Source organism: Diadema setosum, chromosome 5 (genome assembly GCF_964275005.1).
Source record: "Diadema setosum chromosome 5, eeDiaSeto1, whole genome shotgun sequence".
In the NCBI taxonomy this organism is placed as follows: Eukaryota; Metazoa; Echinodermata; class Echinoidea; order Diadematoida; family Diadematidae; genus Diadema; species Diadema setosum.
Genome location: NC_092689.1, coordinates 15,375,458 through 15,390,840, shown reverse-complemented (window position 1 = coordinate 15,390,840; position 15,383 = coordinate 15,375,458). Strand labels below are relative to the sequence as shown.

The window sequence follows — 15,383 nt, the reverse complement described above, 5'->3', positions numbered from 1 at the left end:
TATGAGTACACCTATTTCATTTGTCTTTGACTAGTGGAATACCAGGTACTTTGTTTTCCATCAAATGCCACCAGCTGCTGTATAATGTTAATATTGGATGTATCTATTGCATGTGACCTATATAAAAGTGATGGTCACTCAATGCATCAGTCTGTTTAGCCACAAGAGATACTGCGGCTGATTAGGTAAACGAAAGATATCACTCGTCATTCTTGACCAACAGAGTCATTACTTATATGGCAAATACACATATCACCACTATTTGATGAAAATCCAGAAGGTATAAGGTACATCAATGGTTGTAGGATCATAATCATACCTTAGAACATCTTCTCACCATCTACACTCGAGAACAGGGCTTGAATTGTTGACTTCACATATAATTTGCACACAATATATCCAATATATACTTGTTTGGTTCAGTTTTCAATTTACAGTCATGAAACAGCTGCCATTGTGTTTCTTCTAAGATAACTACAATATTTAAACCAGCACACTGTCTATTGGATCTTTGGAGAGAGCAATGACACAAACTACCACAACCATTAAATTTTAACAAACTACACACGCGTGATCCAGCAATGCGCTCACATTCGTTCCACCCAACAGGAGTAACTCTTATGAGCTCCAGTTTCCCTTTTCCGGATTGTTCTCATATGGCGGATATGTACTTTCCTTGCAAAATTTTTTGCTTTCTTTGGTCAACTGGAACTCTGGGGACTGTTTTGATGCATTTTATCAAGCTTCAAGCTATGCTTTGATAAAATATACCAACACTTAAAAGACCAGCACGACCAGTCTATACATGCAACACTTGGGTCAGAGGACTGTGCTACAGAATTAGAGTCACTTCCGTTCGGCGATAATGGTTTGGCGACAAAACAGAATAGTACAGCTGTTTGCACCATTATCGGTGAGGAGCAGCCTGACCTACGCTGCTCTATTGTGTCTCCAGATTTGGGGAAGAAGATGAAGAAAATTCTGAAGAAAATACCCCATATGGTCTCCAAAGCCCCTTCTGATGATTGTGCTTCAAGTTATTAATTGGTGCTAAGACAAGCTCAAAAACCTCCCAGCCGAACATCTTCCCCACTGGTACAATCATATCAATCATATCAATCTGGTGGGGGAGGAGGTGCGTGTTTGTTGCTCTTGAGTTTGGCTCCCTATATCCGTCTATTCACCTTTCTACTGGAAAATTTTCGTATTGGCTGAACGCTTGCACATAGGTGGACCTGTCTGTGATAATATCTTTTTTACATCATATCACCATTTTGAAATTTTCGTCGATTTTTCGTCATTTCTGGATATATTTTCATCATATAAACTTCTTCGAGCTTCATCATCATTATCCTAGCAAGGGATCATCTACGCATCTTATTGTTATCTCAACAGCGCCTGTCTCTTGGAAACTCGCGCTTGTGTGCGTGAGTGTTTCCACGCACATTTTTCATGCAGTTCAGCAAGTGCAAACAACGCACTTACGCCATCTACGCGAAGCGCTACAGTTACATTGCTTTGTGACATCACAATGCCAAGGAAGAAGAGAAAATCAGCAGTGGAGGGAGGTGAGAAGGGGGCAAATACAACCCTAGTTGCAAAAGCTGAGAGTGACGGGGACGGGAGTTTATCTACAGCATCAACTTCCAATATCAACAGACATGACGGGGTAGATGGAAGCCCAGTCGAGAGCAGATGTCAAAACTTCAATCAGACATTGGAACCAAACTCTCTGTTCTTCAAGCGACTGTTCGTGAAATGAGCGACGGACAAGAAACCATCGTACGGTCCTTGTCCTTTCTCAATGAAAAGTTCGAAGAGATGAAAGTGAAGACGGAAAAGCTGGAGAAGCAGAACAAGGAGCTTCAGGCCCAGAACAGTTTGCTGAAGGAGAGCGTGACTCAGCTGGAGAACCGAGTGACCGACCTAGATCAGTACCACAGACGGGTCAACCTAGAATTTGTCGGCATTCCCGAGACAGAGGGGGAAAACGTTAAAAAGATCGTTGTAGAAGCTGCGAAGCACACTGATCCCAACTTTCCCGAGCAGGACGTGGACGTGACACACCGTCTCGGGCCGAAAAAAGAGAAAGGCGGACCTCCAAGGCCCATAATAGTACGATTCACGACACGACGTGCCCGGGATGCTGTGTATAACGGAAGAAAGAACCTGCGGGGCAAAACCAAGAATCAGAGGGTCTTCATAAACGAGAATCTCCTGCCAGCCACCAGGCAGCTACTTGCGAAGGCCAACGTGGAGAGAAAGAAGGCCGATTACAGGTACCTCTGGACATCGAACGCCAGAATCCTTGTAAGGAAAAACTCTGACTCTCCGGCGATTGTCATTTGCTGTGAGGAGGATCTTCAGAAGATTAAGTAGATTGTATAGATATCTAGTCTACTTGTGGCTTTACATTGTTTAATATCATGATGATATTATGTTATGTATATAGTGTAAATATTCAAAGATGAATACACGATGCTTTCAGAACGATTTAGTTGATAATTCATTGTCGGTAAATCATTTCAATCTAAGCCCGAATGATCTACTTACATTTCCATGTGACACAAATTCCACACTCAGCGTATCACATATTAATATTCGATCTATTAATGCAAACTTCGACGAATTACAATTGTTGTTTGAAACAGCGCTACAATCTAAATTCAAGATCATTGGAATTTCAGAAATATGACATGTCGATAACCTGAATCTGTATAAATTGTTTGATTATAACTTTGAATACCAAAGCCGAAATGATGGTAGAGGAGGTGGTGTAGCAATGTACTTACACTCCGAGTTGCGTTACACGCGCATGCGTGATTTCGCTATACCGAATACGGAATCGCTCTGGATGAAAGTAGAACATGGTAACACGCATATTATTGTTGGTACTGTATACAGAAAACCAGGTGGAAAAATTAATGATTTCTGTAACATTTTAAACGATGTATTGCATCAAATGAGTTTAGATAGAAAAGAGTGCATTATTCTTGGTGATTTCAACCTCAATTTACTTTCGGAAGATGACAAAACTAGTGAGTATATATTAATGATGGAATGCTATGGTATGCAGCAACTTGTTAAAACACCTACACGAATAGCTAGACATAGTAGCTCTTTGATTGACCATATTTATTCAAATATCAGTTCGTGTCAAATTTCAGCTGGAACCATATTAGCTGATATGTCAGATCACTTACCTGTTTTTGCTTTATTTGAGTGTTATTTCCAAAAAGCAAGATTGAAACCTCATGCCTCCGAAAAAAGGTTCCGCAACTATGCAACCTATTCTCCAGTAGCATTAGGGAATGACTTAGATTGTATTTCATGGGAAAATGTTTATGACTGTACCGATGTAAATGATGCGTACGATTCATTTCTTTTGATCTTATCGAGTCTTTGTGACAAACATATTCCCTTAAAAACACCAAAGATAAGAAAACATCGTGTGAAGAAGCCATGGATTACACCTGCAATAGCAAAATCAATTTCAAAAAAGTATAAATTGTATAAACAGGTACTTGCATCTAAACACAATATTGATTTAATCGTGAAATACAAACGCTATAGAAATACCTTAACAAAGGTTTTACGGGAAGCAAAGTCGATGCATTATTATGAACTTTTTGATAGAGATAAGAAGGATATACGGAAAACGTGGAACCACATTAATGAAATATTAAACAAAAAGAAAGATAAAACAGATAAATTGATTGTACAGAAACTTCAGGATTCTGAGAATGGTGTTAGAAGGGAATGCAAAACACCTCAAGAAATAAGTGAAAGGTTCAATCATTTTTTTTGCTGAAATCGGGGAAAATTTAGCTAAGAAAATAGAAATTAGTGAAAACGATGCTTACACTTTCATGAAAGAAGAAGTTGATAAATCATTTTTCATGTTACCTGTGACGGTGATTGAAGTACATCGTATTATTCTCTCTTTGAACGCAAATAAGGGATGTGGATATGATGACATCCCAGTAAGAGTTGTACTTGATGCTGCTCGGTACATAGCTCATCCTTTAGCATATATCATAAATTTATCAATATCATCTGGCGTATTTCCTGATGCGCTTAAGATTGCTAAGGTACTACCTGTTTATAAAAAGGGAGCTAAAGATGCGCCTTCAAACTATCAACCTATCTCGGTCCTTCCAATAATTAGTAAGATAATGGAAAAACTGGTAAACAGTCGTCTGATGAAATTTTTTGAGGAAAATAAAATATTATACAAACACCAGTATGGTTTTAGACAAGGACACAGTACAAAACTATCGCTGATCAATCTAAGTGATGAATTAACCAAACAAACGGACGAGGGCAAGGTTACCTTTGGATTATTTTTAGACTTTGCAAAAGATAAATAGATAACTTTAATTTGATAACTTGAAAATTGAAAAATTGAAATTTGATTAGATAACTTTAAATTTAAATTTAACTGTTATTAATGCTCCGTCAATGACCAGGGACGCTAACCTGGAAGCATTAAACTGCACATTACTTGAATATGAGACCATTCTGAAGCAAATCATTTTCACACAACAATAGATATACAATGAACTCTTGAATGAATCCCATAAGGATTGGAACAATCATCTCCCAGCATTTCCACTGATTCCCACTGATCAGTTACTAGCCTTCCCCTTTAAGAGCATACCCTCCAGACAGAAGTGTTTGTATCGTACGATACCTTCGTGAGTACTTGAGAAAGACTCAAGGCATTAGAAAGGACCAAAAGTTTCTTCTAATCAGTTTCTGTAAACTGTACAACAGAGTTTCTACCCAGAGTTTGTCTCGTTGGATAAAGACAGTGATGACAGGCGCTGGGACAGACATGAGCGTGTTCTCCACACACTCCACAAGGGTAGCCTCTACTGTGGCTGCCAAGAGGAAATATCTGCCTGTACGTAAGATTTTGGCACGGGCAGGCTGGAGTAACGAGAAGACTTTTCAAACGTATTAAGCGAAACCCCTTGAAAGTGAGGAGAAAGGGGGATTCAGCAAAGCAGTGTTATCTTAAGAGTTAAAAGTCACATCCCCCTGTGGAAAGTTTTTTCTTCTTTTTTTTTTCATTAGGTACACCCAAAACATGTGACTACAGGCTTCAAAGTCTCCTATTGGTACTCATTTATGCATCAAAGTCTCTTTCAAGACTTGGGAAATAAAATACAATTTAAATTTCAAAAAGATATGTTCTCATTCAAATTTTCTAGTAATTATTAATGAACATAAGCTACACTGGACACATCAACCCACGGAAGGTACAGAAGAATATTTCAAGTTTGCAGGGCTACACACACAGTGTAGCAGAGATGTCTAAATATATTACACACACATGCATATGGCTATGAATGCCTCCATAAAGACCAATATATGTGTTCTGAAATATGTTTATTGCCAATGTCAAAAATATGTATGTAATATAACTTGTTCAAGAACTCGCAGCTTGTGTATCTAATTCATACAAACAAAAACAAAAATGTCTTTGCTGTAAACCATGATCTTGTCAGCTGCTACAGTGTAGGTGAGGCTTCCTGTTGTACAATTAGACCCAAGCAAACGCAGAACTGCCAGAGTTGCTTCATCAACAGCAAAGACCCAGTTGTTAAAACATGTTTTCTCTCTATACTACAGTCAACCTTGCTGAAGTCAACCTCGCAGAAGTCAAATAATCGCCTATGTCGAAGGTCATTTCAAGTCCTCTTCTTTCTATACATTATTCTATTGATTTTAATCCCTCATAAGTCAGATTTTCTCTTTAAGTTGAAGCTACATTCTGAATTCCAAATAGATTTGAGGTTGGAAAGATTGACTGCAGTATATTACCAATACACTGCTATGCCACTTGGGGAATGTATTACCTTGATCGTCAAAGTGAAGCCTACCAACCGTATCTCATTCTCCTGCCACAGTATGTTCTGTACTCAGTGGCTTGATTCTGACCAATAAATTGCACATTAAAACACTTATTTCAACTTTAGTCATCTCATTTTGGTAAGTACAGATTAACAGTACCGGTAAGTAGCTAAAAGGGAGCACTGTCCTCGAGTTACACTCTTCATATCTATAGAGGAAAATTAAGCAACAGGCAGAATGAGCGGTTCATGATATTACAGGGTTTAAAACCTGGAAACAGTTCAGTTGGCCTGTGGTGTAATGCGAATGCTCACAATCTGGAATGGACGGAGTCTGAACTGAACGGTGGAATCGTTGATCCTGACGAGATCCTGGGGTTCACATTCTTCCTCAAGGATGTCACATCTGGTATGGAAGAAGAAGAAAGGAGGAAGTGTAGAACAAGGAAAAATATATTCCAAGAACTTTTTGCCTTGTTTTGCCAACTGATAACACCCTTTTGTTTGCTTCCTAATGCAACAAGGAAAAGTAGAAATTACGCGGTGCGTAAAATATGTCCCCGCCGGAAGTAGCATTTAGTAGCAAAATGTACAATATCGGTAAAAAATCAAGGTCAAAGGTCAAAATTCTGTGTAGAAGTTTTGAAGCCCTCACCTAGTGCCATCACAAAAAGCAAACGGAATCAAAATCGGGTTAGAAATGGCGAAGGAGTAGCATTTTGTAGCCAATGTACAATATAGGTCAAAAATCAAGGTCAAAGGTCAAAGAAGTCAAAGGTCAAAATTCTGTGTAGAAGTTTTGAAGCCCTCACCTAGTGCCATCACTTAAAGCAAACGGAATCGAAATCGGGTTAGAAATGGCGAAGGAGTAGCATTTTGTAGCAAAATGTACAATATAGGTCAAAAAATCAAGGTCAAAGGTCAAAGAAGTCAAAGGTCAAAATTCTGTGTAGAAGTTTTGAAGCCCTCACCTAGTGCCATCACATAAAGCAAACGGAATCGAAATCGGGTTAGAAATGGCGAAGGAGTAGCATTTTGTAGCAAAATGTACAATACAGGTCAAAAATCAAGGTCAAAGGTCAAAGAAGTCAAAGGTCAAAATTCTGTGTGGAAGTTTTGAAGCCCTCACCTAGTGCCATCATATAAAGCAAACGGAATCGAAATCAGGTTAGAAATGGCGAAGGAGTAGCATTTTGTAGCAAAATGTACAATATAGGTCAAAGGTCAAGGTCAAAGGTCACGACTGAAATTCTGTGTAGAAGTTTCAAAGCTCCCATGTAGTGCTATCATATAAAGCAAATAGAATCAAAATTGGCTCATAAATGACAGAGAAGTAGCAAATTGAAGATTTTGAGCACACACGGACGGACACACGGACGGACACACGGACGGACGGACGGACGGACGGACACACACACGTACGGAGCCCGTTTCATAGTCCCCTGCTCGAACTCGTTCGGCGGGGACAATTAGCTCAAAATGTCTGGAAACATAACATGCAACGTTATACCTTGTTGAAACACACAGGATTTATCTCATGAAATATTTACTCCATTATGTTTCCTTGTTTATTTTGTTTATACTGATTCCCATTATTTATCAACACATCTGTTCTTATCTCAATAAAATCGTCCATCCAATTGTCTGCAAACTCACTTTGTACTCATGTTTGTTTTCCTTCAAAGGGAGGGATTTTTGTGAGGTAACAAGACCAAATGTTTGTAGCATTATAAGATGAATGCCATACGACTCAATAAACTTTCTTTCAATACCGACCCAGTGGAATATTGATGAGAGATACCCATCCAGTGACAGTGACTGTAAACTGTAATCACTGCACTAAATTTCAAACCCCTTGATGACATGAATGCCCCATCTCACCTCCTAAAACTCGACACAGGCCTGGCCACTGAAAGCTGTGCTGTCGCCTCACCACCGTAGGCCTCGTAGCACCGCACAATCACAGCCCCACTTTCATCCTCCGCCTGAAAGCGCAGGAAACAAGAGAACAAAACTTGTGCAATCATTATCATCTCCATCTCCTCGTCCTCCTCCTCCATTGCACTCTGTTGCCATGGTAACAGTGCATTACATCCCCAAATCAGCAATAGCCTCGCTGACTGAAATTCCTCTTGTTTGTATTGAAGCAATTCAGAAGAAATTTGGCACATAAGGTGACTGTGACAAAAAGTTGCACAAGACATAATTTTCAAGAGAAGCAGAAATTACATTAATCAATGTATTGTATTTATAGTTTTTTTTTTTTTTTTATTGTTATTTCTGTTATTGTATAATGTATAATGATGTATGCAGTTTTTATCTGGCTTGGACTAGCTGCAGAACAGCCATGGACCGAAGCAGGTTCTGTGCTAAAATAAAATAAACTAAAACTGAACTGACATTGTGATAGTAATGATACATTAGTTACTGTGGTCACATGTGTTACAGAGTTGTTGTTGTGCGATTCTTCATTTACTGAACATTCTACCCAGTCACTGATTTTTACCTTTTTCACAGCTTCAATGATGACCGACGATGGATGAATACTGAAGGCTCTTGTGTACTTTGGGTGACCTCTGTCGAGAGGAGTGGGTACTTCCACAGGAGTCAGGGGATTGCTGAATTCATAGCCGGCTTGAATCACACCAGCATCCTGAAAGGTTCCTACACTCACCATCAACATACCACGAAACAAAGAGGGGAGGGGATGGAAAGGGTAATCACTAGATAGAAGGATGAATTTATGTTATAACTAGAAAAGCACTCCGAGAGCGCAGACCTCCGCCAAGCATGCAGCTCATTTCCACCACTGATCTTGTTCTTCCATAAAATTATCAGTGATTTCCACCCATACATTCTTATAGCAGTGTGCTGAAAGTCGCCCAATTTCCCAATATAGAAGCCCTTGTTAAGTCATAAACCCTCAGCTGCACGGCATGCCTCGCCCTAGCAGAAACTAGAGCACGCACTTTAGTGCACGCATGCAAACCTCAAATACGCGCAGCCTGAACTCCCAAGTTCATTGACCCTACCTGGCAAAATATCAAAAATCCTTCATAAATTCCCCCAAAATTCTCGGATCACTACCAAAAGTTAATCGTTTGTTACTTGTGCTATTCTAAATCTTTCCTGCAAGTTTCATCCAAATCCATTAAAACTTTTTGAGTTATTTTGCACACAGACAACAAACGAACGAACGAACACACAAACCAACGGTAACGAAAACATAACCTCCTCCCTTGGCGGAGGTAAAAATCACTGTAAAATAGTCACAATAATTAGAACCTCTCAGAGGCAAATATATTTCAATTATATCTCAAGGTTTTTGAGATCCTTCTTATTGCAGTCATGAAATTCTACAACTCCTTATTGTATTTTGATTAATTTGTTAGGACAAGTAAGGATACTTTACGAAGTATCACAAGTAAAAATAGCCCCGCTCCAAAAAACTAACGCGTCTCAATAGATCAAACAGTGTAGTGAAAAGAAAAACATGTCTGTGTAACAAGTGCACACCTTATTCAGTGCCATGTTTTGTGATCTGCCACAATTTTAGCTGTTAACACTGCCCTTATCCGTATCTTTGCTATCAGGTAAAAAAGCGGGATAACATAATATGCAAAGCACCATTGCAGAGCCCTGTCACAAAGACATTTTGGGATAGCTCAGTAGCATTGTCGCTTCCAGTTGTCTAGCTCGCGTCTTTGTCCACATACAATGCAGTGCAATCAATGCATGCATTTTGTTCTTACTACTCATTTCTTCACTTTAAATTTGGCGTGAAAAGAATTTACAGGTTTACATTTGACTTCTTGCCGCCATTAAAGTCATGGGTCATCACTGCCATGCTGCAATGTGCTGGTCATACAACGATAGGCAAAGAAATTTGCAAAAATGAAAGACATGATCTCGGCTTGTTGGTTGGTTGGCAAGTTTTACTGCGAACCATGACTCATCCCAGGCACATATACCAGCACTGGTCTGGCCAGCGAGATGCAGCCCAGAGATCCAACTTTGCTACCAAGCTATCCCACAATGCACCTGACACAGGGCTGGCCAGGAGGCATTTGCGTATTGGTGGTACCCCGAACTGCCCTCTTCTCACCTGTGTGTGGCATGATGGCGTACGAGAAAGTGTGGTCACCCATATCGGCCTGATCGTCTGGGCTCTTTGGTGAGCGAAGACTGGGAATTCAGAAGGGGATTAAAATGCAAAAGGGGGATTATCAGCTCATATTCCTACAATGCACAAAGAGGACTATCAGCTCATTCATAACATACTTTATATGGATATTTCTGAGCATCCTGGAAGTCTCATGACCTGCCTGTAGTAAACTGGAACTTTTTTCTCAACAACCTATGTATGCTAAATCCCCCCAACATACACACACAAACAAACAAACAGGCACACAAACACAAACAATTCCTATAAGGTAATTAGTCATCTTGCATATGTTATGTTGACATGTTTTATCTAATAAACAAATAAATTCAATGGCATAGAATGTATGAAATATTTTGCATTGCCTCTACACCAAATTAATTTGCAACTAAAGTAAGAACCATTTTGCAGAGTACTAAAATGAAGACCAACTACCTGGTACACACTCTACTGGAAATTCGGCATAGTCAAATTCATCACATCAAAAGCGGAAACTTGTGAGTAAGCTTATTTTAAAGGGGTTTCTCCTTACTTTTTCTCATACACTGCCCTTTCATTCTGGTGATAAATTGATTCCCCTGTCAAAAAATAGCGATCCATATTGGTCAGAGTTACTCACAGTGAAAGTCGCATGGTGCTCCCATGGACTGAGTGTCCGTACTTGCAGTTGTTCAGTATGGCCACTCCCCAGTTGTGCTGCGAGAGGTCCATCCACTTGTGTCCGACCACCTGTGGCAGTGGGCAATGGGTCAAAACTTCTCAGATCACCGCAAACAGAGGAATTTAACTCCCTGATAGCGGTCATCTGCGATCTCAACGCTACAATACATAGAACATCCACAGCTGTACTAAGTATAACCACAGTTGCCATGGCAGTTGCTGGGCAACAACCAACCAACTGTGATCAGTTTAGTCTGGTTTGCAGGAAGTGGAAACCTCGAGACAGAAGGAGTATCATGTATCGCTTTCTAAAACATCTTTGTAGCTCACCCTCATCTATCAACCTCTTGGCACTGAAAAGTTGTCTCGAAGAGTAATGATCTGCTTGATTGATTTTTTTTTTTTTTTTTTTTTTTTTAGCTTCCTTATTTTGTCCACTTCGAAAATTTGACCCTGGTAAATCAAGCCAGTAGCTAATGGAAACAGGACAAATTAGGTGGGTTCTCTTTCAGAGATATAGAAAGCAATACAAATTTGGTGGGATGAGGACCACATCACAGCATGTCACTACATCACAGCTTGTCACTTCTTTAAATACATGGCAGCGAGTCATAAAAAATATGTGGATGACTGTGCTTTAACTCTGTATGTGGCTGAGCACTTAACTTGCCAAGCCTTCTCACCTCCATTCAGTTAATCCTTCCATATTTGACCTAGATGTAAAGTTAGCAAGCTGACTCAGGTGTAGCAATGTGCCTCAGTCCAACAGGGAGGTCATGGTGACACTATAGGGATTAAGGGGATTAGGTAATCTCCTTTCATTGACAATTAGTTTCCACACATCTGTCCCAATCAGCAAAGAAAACACTCCAACCAGTGTGTCAGTTGGTGAACAAAGCATGTTTTGAGGGTTGGAGGGAGTCAAAGATGGCCCTTCTTTGGCCCCACTCTGATGGGAAAAGAGCCTTCCACAATGAACCAAAAAGAACTACATGGTAGTGTAGTATGGACCCAACAAATTATTGTATGCAGATGTGCACACAATGACATATATCGTCAGCTGAGAACCAGAAGGGCGTTATCGCAATTTTTTTTTCTCTTTTTTTCGGGGGGGGGGGGGGGAGAACTGAGTTATTGGTATCGCATTGTGGAGCTTGATCTCCTTTACATTATGTTGTCAATTTGAAATTATTTTCATTTTCAGTGAAATGCTAAAAATCATAACCACAAGGGCACTTTTATTTTTACCCAATATTTGGAACAATGTTATAAAACTATCCACTTTCAGTTAAGTAAACTTTAATTTATGGGAATAGATTGTTTGTTTCTATTTATGCTCAAAACTTAGAATGCAATAGCACCCTTCTGGTTCTCAGCTGACGATATCCTTCAGTGAGGTCATTGGCACATTGGCAACCAGTCAGTGTTAAACGCTGGCATGGAAGAGACAGGAGGTGTAAGTTACCCACCTCATATCTGGCCCAGTCCCAAGATGTGTTCTGGTGCGTGGGCCGCTGCAGGTGCCCGTACTGGATCTCATACGTGGCCACGGGGGAGCGGACATTGACCGGAAACTCGACCTTCAAGAACTTGCGAGACTCCTTCCAGTGTACCTGGGTTTGGCGAGATGTACTTTGTAAGAATTGGTTGAATTGCCAAGATGTTGTCGCACTTAAATGCACACCATTCCTATCATCTTTGATCAAATGTTCATATTTTTTTTTTTCAGTTGCACAAATGGATAAGGAGGACTAAAAAAAAAGGGCAAGATAGCACACAGGAAGCATTAAATCTGATAATAATGATGGTTACGTATATAGCGCTCTATCCACTTGAGTGTCCAAGGCACTTCAAAGAAGTGAAAATAGACATGCAAACATGCTCACATACATGCAATGGCCTTTTAGAGGAAACGCATAACTACAAATGCATAGTACCCTTGTCAGAGGTAACAGCTAAGCAAAAATAAATGTAAACTAGAATTGTCGCTAGGGCGACTGATATGCCTCCGCCATAATGCATGATTCTCCTAATAGGTCTAGATAGTACATGTGGACAATGTGTGATTACATTTTCACAAAATTGGCAAGATATTAAAATGACAAGTTTGTCACAAATGTGTTGGAATGTTCACCTTCCTTGACCTAGGTTTAATTGAATGAATAGGAGAGCATGCATTTGGGATTTAAGGACTTTACCTTGACTTTAACCCATTCATACATTTATGCATTGAGTAATTTTCAAGGTATGGAGAAAAAGTGCAATTTCTGTATTGAATAGTAAATTGTTCCCATTTTCATTTGGCCTTTGACCCTAAAATTCATAAGATAATCACTGTCAGGCAAAACATGCATAAATATGTAGTACGTTTCAAGATAACTTGAGCCACTTTCGAGATATGGAGGAAAAACTTAGTTCAGCACTTTCACTTGATCTTTGACCTTTTGACCTTTGAGGCAAAAACAAAAACGAAAAAAAAAACTTTCCAGAGAATTTCTATTAGGTTATACATGCATACACCAAGTGTAAAAGAAAAAAATAATCTTGCTGGCATTGCATAAACATGACGAAAATAGTAAAATTTTTAAGTGTTGCCCTTGACCTTTGACCCCTGACCTTTGACCCCATGAACCCTAAATTCTCTGGATAATCAGTGCTAGTCAGTTCATGTATATATACTATGTTCCATGAAGATACCTTGAACTATTTCCAAGGTACAGAGAAAAAACGTGAAGTTTTAATATTATTACTTGAACTTTTGACCTTTGACCTTTGACCTCATGACCCAAACTTTCACCAGAGAATCTTAATTGGGTTATATATGTATACACTAAGTTTCAAGAAAATATCTTCAGGCATTGCATAGATACGGTGGAAATAGTGAAATTGTATGCATTTGACCTTGACCTTTTGACCTTTGACCTTGAGCATGTGCACCCAAAAGTTGATAGACACAACTTCACCCCCTAATACACATACATGCCAAGTTTCATTAGGATACCTCAAAAGGTTTTGATAGTTACCCTGTCCACAAAATTCATTACGGACGGACGGAAGGACGGACGGAAGGACGGAAGGACGGACGGATGGAAGGACGGACGGAAGGACGGACGGACGGAAAACCCGAAAACATAATGCCTCCGGCACCACTTCGTGGCGGAGGCATAAAAAAAAGAAGAAGAATTGAACCAGAACAAAAATGCTATGGCGGTAACTAATGACAATGATACTGCACAAAGTACAAATGTTGCTTGAAATATCACCCCCTTTGATCAAAATGCTTTTTTGAAGGTAAATACCCTGCTATTAATCATCTTCCCACATCTATACCCCCCCCCCCCATTGTATTGAAAAGCCTCTCTGTGGTTCTCATGCCCCCCCCCCCCCCACCCTCTCCCCATCACATTCAAATAGTGTGTGTCAGTGCCATACATAAAGAGAGTCTGGACAACAGCTAAATTAGACGCCATGTCATTACTCGGTGTATTACGTGTTACAGGTTTAACGCTCGGACGTCACAATGAAAGCAAGCCAAATAAAGGGTAGCGAACAATGGGCACTGCGTGTGAGCGCACTTTGGTAACGACATGGCTCCATGAAGATCACGGGACCAGTTTTGACCAATAGCAAAGGCTTCAAAAGTCATAAGCCAAAAAACGAGTTGGCCAGACTCTCTTTATGAACGGCACTGGTGAATGCTTTTGACCAATACAATGGACATACCTTAGTGTGGAACTCCAGGTACTTTGAAGCTGCTCTGAGCACAACTTGCTGCTCTATACAGCTGTATTCACTGATCTTCAGCCAGACCCTGAGGGACACCTGAAGAGGGTTGGTGGACTCCATATCTGATGCTATACAGTGTGTGATGGGCTTCCTGCAAAGGGGGATAAAGAAGATACCCACACACGTCACATATCACAAACACTACCTACAGACAGGTTTACTGATATACAGGGAAATCCCGTCAGAGCGAGCTCTCTTTGGTAATACGAGGATATGCCGCTAGTCACAAGTTGAATTTAGGTGGTCTCCTTTTAGTATGCTTACGAGAATCCTGTTACTGTAAAAGTGGAAATTTTCATGGTGTTGAAATTTTCGCGCATTTCGCGCAACCAGAAACTAGCGCGAAAATAAAAGCACGCGAATATTTTTGCTTGCCATGCGTTCCAGTGGCTGATGACTTAATTCCGCGGAATTAAAAACACGCGAAACTCTTCTTACTCGGCCGAGCGCAAAAAATTACTCACGCGAAAATATCAACTTTTACAGTATGAGGAAAAATCGGTAGTCACAGCAACCTCATTGTAATGACATTCCCTAGATATTCATATTGCTTGCCTACCTGTAAAAGGGCTTTTTCTGATGACCAGAGATTTTCCAAGAGGCTGGCCGGGCATAACAACAATTAAAATGATACTACAGTGTATTCCAACTATTGAAATGAATTGGACATAAAACAGGTAAATAGAATAGCTTGTGACTAGGGCCTTTGAAGAGAAATATCCCTAAATTTGAATATTGCATTATTGTATATTTGAAAATTATTTGTGGAAGCTGACTTGCTACAATGCTTTGCTGCAAGAGGGATTGTGTAAAGAATTAAACCATACCACTATTTTTCCATTTTGGGGGGAATTACCCAAGGCCCAGGAATACAAGTACCTGGGAGTGACAATCACTCATGACTTGAGCTGGAACAA

The 15,383-nt window shown here is 40.0% G+C and overlaps 2 protein-coding genes across 2 annotated transcripts in view; one reads left to right on the top strand and one right to left on the bottom strand.

Annotated features, from left to right (window-relative positions):
* Nucleotides 1-1,821: 1,821 nt before the first annotated feature.
* On the top strand, nt 1,822-2,379 carry LOC140228554 (uncharacterized). The gene has a single exon (XM_072308787.1). It carries the CDS (start codon nt 1,822-1,824, stop codon nt 2,377-2,379), a length of 558 nt encoding a protein of 185 aa, XP_072164888.1.
* A 3,007-nt stretch (nt 2,380-5,386) lies between these two features.
* The window catches only part of LOC140228553 (alpha-mannosidase 2C1-like), a 30,348-nt gene continuing 20,351 nt past the window's right edge, over nt 5,387-15,383 (bottom strand). Inside the window, exons 17-23 of the mRNA XM_072308786.1 lie at nt 14,404-14,557; nt 12,150-12,293; nt 10,640-10,749; nt 9,964-10,043; nt 8,365-8,522; nt 7,740-7,843; nt 5,387-6,264 (exon numbers count right to left, since the gene is read on the bottom strand). Coding sequence (XP_072164887.1) covers nt 6,141-6,264; nt 7,740-7,843; nt 8,365-8,522; nt 9,964-10,043; nt 10,640-10,749; nt 12,150-12,293; nt 14,404-14,557 — 874 coding nt within the window. The 3' untranslated portion in view covers nt 5,387-6,140. The remainder of the gene's footprint in view (nt 6,265-7,739; nt 7,844-8,364; nt 8,523-9,963; nt 10,044-10,639; nt 10,750-12,149; nt 12,294-14,403; nt 14,558-15,383) is intronic.